General features: G+C 44.1%; 1 protein-coding gene across 2 annotated transcripts in view; it reads left to right on the top strand.

Annotated features, from left to right (window-relative positions):
• Positions 1-6000, top strand: part of grb10a (growth factor receptor-bound protein 10a) — a 148868-nt gene that overhangs the window by 138565 nt on the left and 4303 nt on the right. For both annotated transcript variants that reach the window (XM_063185220.1, XM_063185221.1), the window contains 4 exons: positions 105-242; positions 2814-2924; positions 4463-4561; positions 4977-5054. In XM_063185220.1, coding sequence (XP_063041290.1) covers positions 105-242; positions 2814-2924; positions 4463-4561; positions 4977-5054 — 426 coding nt within the window. The remainder of the gene's footprint in view (positions 1-104; positions 243-2813; positions 2925-4462; positions 4562-4976; positions 5055-6000) is intronic.

Below are 6000 nucleotides of genomic sequence, written 5' to 3'. Positions count from 1 at the left end.
GCAGCCCTAGTGCGCACCGACATGCATTTGAGTGTGTGTATTCATGCACACGTGTCTTTCTTTCTTTCTTTCTTGCTTTCTTTTTTTATTTCTTTCTTTATTAGAATTTCCTGAACTCCAGCCGCTGTCCAGAGATCCAGGGCTTCCTGTACCTGAAGGAGACGGGCCGCAAGTCCTGGAAGAAGCTCTGCATGTTCCTCAGGAGATCCGGCCTCTACTACTCCACTAAAGGCACATCCAAAGTAAGACACAGGCACACTATTAGTACTTATGCTGCTCTACTACGAGCTTCCAACTACAAGAACAAGACAAAAACATAAAAAGAAACAGAGAAATAATAATAACAATAATAATAATAATAATAATAATAATAATAGTAATAATAATGATAATTGATGATAATTTTCTGTCAAAACACTCAAGGACACTATACAAAGATAAACAATAGTAAAAACAAGACAAACACACGAATGCTCAGTGATGGACAAGTTGATTCATTAGTCTACAATCCAGTCCCACATCTTTTAAAGGACCTGATTTTAACTGTCTTGTTCAAACAGGCGATCAATTCAACCAGCCAATCACCTGGTTGAATTGGACATGTAAAACCAGGTCACTTGGAAGATGTGGTACTGGATTGCAAATAATGAATCCAGGGACGTGACTTTGGTCTGTAGACCTCATTTCTCCAGTAAGGCCAACTCCTCATACAGAACACTGAGAAGTGCTCTCATGGCACCCGCACTGACCTCCTTGCCTACAGTAAGCAGGTGTGTTATCAGCTCATAATCAGTTTTATGATAAATGTTATAAATTGATCCAAAGGGGTTGTAGAAGTTGAATTTGTTTGTATTCACATAGATAATTCATCATTTAGCAGTGTGTTGATAATGGCCTCTATGGTGATACTAAGAGCACTTCTGCTGAGAGCATACCCAGTGCTGAGGCTAGGCATCAAGGCATTTGCATACCAAGAGAGATCAAATGTTGTGTGCTGCGAGCTGATCAGAGCATTTTTGACATTTTTGGGGTCTGTGTTCCATCCCGTTTCACAGTGCCCCAAACCCCAAATGAATCGCTCACCACAATAGACACAGTGGGGGATGTGGTGGGCACCCATGCTGATGTTCAGCTCACCATTAAGCTGCTCGGTCCAACTTTTCTCATGCACCACTCTCTCTCTCTCTCTCTCCCTCCCTCTCTCTCTCTCTCTCTCTCTCTCTCTCTCTCTCTCTCTCTCTCTCTCTCTCTCACTGTGAACAGTGTTTTGCTCGCGCACTCAAGCAACTCTTATCTGGCTAGTAGTTAGATGATGGCACTACTTTAAGGTGGTGCATGAGGCTGTTATTGTTTTAAATATCTGGAAGGAGGAGCTGTAATACTCTGGTACACCAAAGTTACCGGCTTGAGGATTCCTCCATAGACCAACATAGAGTTAACTGTGTGCGTGCCTGTGTGTGGTGAAGGAATGTTTGCTTGGCCTGTGCACCATGTGTGGAAATGAACACAGACCATGTGAGCAGCACCCTCGACTCTGCATTGCACAAGTGACACACTTGTGGCCCCGAACTGTGCTCAACATATGTGACATATCTTGTGCTATCAAAAATTGGAAAAAATTGCAATCCTACTCCAAAGCTACGCACTGATGCTATGTTTATGTACACTTGAGAAAAAAATAAGTCTGTGAGATTGTTTTTCGTTTAAGTTTGTTTTCGTTATGGCTTTGCTTAGTAGTCCTTCAAACTGAGTAGTGGAGACATTGAAAATGGGCTAGGAGCCCTGCCGTGGCTGTGCCGTGGTCACTGGATTACTATGCCGGATTCTGGCCTGGGTCATTTGCCAATCCTCCCCCATAGCTCTCTCCCCCACTTGCTTCCTGTCACCATCTCCAACTGTCCTATCGAATAAATGCAAAAAAGCCCTAAAACCTATTTTTAAAAGAAAAAGAAAGAAACTGGGCTAGGCCCGAAACGGTTGTCTCTCCAGTTTATGTCTGCAGATATTTATAACTTTTTTTTCGGCTGCAATGTGGTATTGCTTTGTATCAGTCATTGTGTGCGCCTCGTTTCTTCTTCACTTTTTAGTGGTTCAAGCCTTTTTTCAGGTGACACACCAAGGGAAAAGACTGTCACGAACAAGAATCATGCAGACGTTTTTCTTGGTTTTCTTTTTTTTCTTTTTTTACAACATTCAGAATCAACATACATCACACAACTGCCGTGTATCCTTTGTGGATCAGCTAGGCTTTCATTTCAGTGATGGGGGAACTTGCAGGATTGCATATTCTTCTGTTGTCAAATTACACGTCTCCGCTGCCATGGGGGGTACGTGAAGGCAGCGTAGGCGTTGGGGGAGTGTTGCAGTCTCCAGCTGTCTCCATTGTTTACACGTGATTTATAGACTCTGGGCTTGAGTGCTCTACATGCGTATTCTCTCATTGACACGCATCCGCATTCACGCTCACGGGACGAACTGTCAACTCTGCACTTTTGCACTTTTTCCCTCAGCCAGGATTTCTTTCTTACTCGTAGAGGGCACAGTCATGAATGTGTCTTTGCAGCCATTTTTAAGTCAGCGCCTGGTCCGTAGTTGGCAAGAATGACTTAATGCTGACTAATAATTAAGACTGATTAAAGACCGATCACACTTCACTGTATTAGTAGTTCTTCAAATCAAAAGAAATGTTGGGATGTATTCCTGTGAGTGTATTGTTGCTCTGTGCATATGTGTGGATGACCTCTAGGAGAGTGTGCGCGTGTGTGTTCTGGTCCTGATGGAGTCTTGTGTGTCCCCTGTGCTTCCCCCTTTAGGAGCCCAGACATCTGCAGCTGTTGTCTGACTTGGAGGAGAGCAACGTCTACAGTGTCACGACGGGACGCAAGATGCACAACGCACCCACAGACTACCAGTTCTGCATCAAGGTACGCCACTGTGTGTCTGTGCCTGTGTGTGTGCACCTGTGTGATACTTTATGTTTGTCAGGTCTGGTTGCAGTCTTAACACTGGTGTATTGAATAGAAGTGTGCGTGTGCGCCTGTGTGCGCATGTAACACACAGTACATTTGTGTTTGGAAAGAGAAGTGTGATTGTGTTAATGCACATGTGTGATATATTGCACATTAAATGGGCCTTCAGTGTACCGTTCTAGAACAGTGTGTAGTGGCTAATGAGTTTCATAAGTGTGCTGGAGCTTAGTAAAGTGTCTCTACTGTATGTAGCAAGCAGAAAGTGTGATTTGTTGTAGCATGGTATGTATACACTGTATTGCATATGAAGAATGATTGCTTCAGTATGTGTGTGTGCGTGTGTGTGTATATGTGCGTTTGTGTAAAGCATCACATGTAAGTGGCATATAAAGCATGATTGCTTTAGCGTGTGTGCGTGAGTGCTAGTCCCTCTAAAGGCATGTTGGTGCAGGGATCAAGCTGGTCTAAAAAGCAGAGCCAACTTTCCCTTTGATCTCAAAGCCTTTTTGTATTTTTGTCTGCCTACACCGGGCTGTGCCTGCATGAGAGAGAGAGAGAGAGAGAGAGAAAGAAAGTGTGTGTGTTTGTGGGAAAAGTGTATTTTATACAGAAAAGGAGGTTTTGTATTTTATACAGAATTCTGTGTGTGTTTGTATGTCTGTGTGCACACTTTTTGAACAGAAAAGTTTGTTTTGTACATCCAAGTATGTTTCGTATGGCAGAGCCGTGTGTCTGTGTGTGTGAGCGTATTTGCGTGTGTGTGTCCAATGTGGAGATTATTCCACTACACTGGCCAAAACGTAGCCATGGGAGACGGAGGCCCAGTTATGACTTGGCTGTTTTTAACTCAACACACGCACACACCGACTGCTCTGGTTCTGTTTGTGGTGGGGCTGCACGGTGCTTTGGCCTCTTTATAAGTTTCATCTTTTCGTTATTATTCATTCCATCCTCCGCGTTTGGGCCTAGTCCGGGGGCTTTCAAATGTGGGGCCCTGGGACCACTGGGAGGCAGCAAAGGTGTTTTGCTCTGGGGCCCTGTGTGCTATTGGTCCGCCTCTATGGATGGATGGATGGATGGTTGATATCTGTAACGATAGATGGATAAACTACTGGATGCAGTTGATGTTTTTATTTCTTTAATTGATTGGTTGGTTGGTTGATTGTTTATTGATTGTTTTGATTTGTTATTGATCGACAGCCCATTAACATGTACAGACATGAAGAAGCTGAGAATGACTGATGGAGGGAGGGATGGTTTTTTTTCTTTCATTGATTGGTTGATATTGTATACTGTCCTCGATTAGTGTGTGTGTGTGTGGAGGGGGGGGGGCGGGGTTGGCAATGTCTTTATGTATGTTTATTTTAACTGCTCATTGGAGACTGGTCAAACGCAATTTCAAACTTCCGTGCTAACCCTGTTCCATAGATTTTTGACAATAAAGTACACTTGACTTGACTTGATATGGTATATTTTGTCTGATTGATAAACAGCCCAGTAAAGTGCGGAGTGATCTGAAGGAGCTGCGCATGCTGTGTGCTGAGGACGAGCAGAGTCGAACATGCTGGATGACTGCCTTCAGACTGCTGAAGGTACACACACACACACACACACACACCTCACACACACCTCACACACACCTCACACACACAGACACACACACACACACACACACACACACCTCACACACACCTCACACACACCTCACACACACCTCACACACACAGACACACACAGACACACACACACTTTCTCTTCCCCTTGCCGTCAGTCACACTTTTTCACTGTCTCTGTCTCTTTCTGTCTCTCTCTCTCTCTCTCTCTCTCTCTCTCTCTCTCTCTCTCTCTCTCTCTCTCTCTCTCTCTCTCTCTCTCTCTTTCTCTCTCTCTCTCTCTTACTCTCGTGTTTTCATACGCATGCACAGAAATACACACTCTCTCACAAAGGCTGTGTTTGTTGTTATTTACAATTAGTGTGTGTGTGTGTGTGTGTGTGTGTGTTTACAGTACGGGATTCTGCTCTACCAGAACTACAAGATTCCCCAGCAAAGGAAAGCCCCCCTGGCCCCCTTCTCTGCACCAGTGGTAAGACGGATACACACTGACACAGAACACACACACGTGCACAGACACACATACATGAACGTACTGTATACTTACGCAAACAACACACATTTCATACACTCACACACATACACACATACACTCACACACACACACACACACACACACACACACATATTCCCATTCTACTAGCCTACACCAGAGAGCATCAGGGCAGGACTGCTCCAATAGCTGTGTGCGTGCACATACACACACACACACACACACACACACACACACACACACAACACACAACACTCTCAATGACACAGCCCCACACTTAAACGTCTTTCATTCATCGTTGGTCTTAGATGTTGGATGCTTCATAACTGAATGATTTTACCTTGGTATCCTAGCCTTGCTTCTGGGCTCTGGCGTTCCGTGCTGCTTTTTTCCATTCCCTAAGACAGTCAGCCATCCACTGCACTTACCATACTTTTAATCAATGGAACACTGGAACAGTTCATGCCGGCAGGCTAGAAAGTGTATTTTTATTCATTGGATCTATTTTGAGACATAAGGAACACTCTCTCACACACACACACAGGGAAAATTGTTCCTCTGTCCCCCAGTGGGATTTCCATTTAACTCACTGGCATCAGTTATGCGCCATTCATAGTCATTTAGCTTAACAAGACAGAGCCCCATTGGCGCCTGTTTTAGACTGTGAAGATTGTTGTTGCGCAGTTCAAGACGGTTTCGAAATCAGAATTTCATTGCTCATTAACAAGTTGGGTGGAAATGTTGTGTAAGAGGCTTTTATTCTGAAACTTGTGCTACATACACTCACCATTAGGTACCCCTCGCTTGCTCTGATTCGAACCCTCTCTAACCGATTTGTCTGCCCTTGCATTTCAAAAAGTCTATTTCTGAGAAATGATTTGTAGGGGTGGAGTGAAAGCATGATGGTGTGTGAACTCGTGTGTTT

Source organism: Engraulis encrasicolus, chromosome 20, assembly GCF_034702125.1.
Source record: "Engraulis encrasicolus isolate BLACKSEA-1 chromosome 20, IST_EnEncr_1.0, whole genome shotgun sequence".
NCBI lineage: Eukaryota > Metazoa > Chordata > Actinopteri > Clupeiformes > Engraulidae > Engraulis > Engraulis encrasicolus.
Note: the sequence above shows the minus strand (reverse complement) of the source record. Positions and strands in the feature narration are given on the sequence as shown.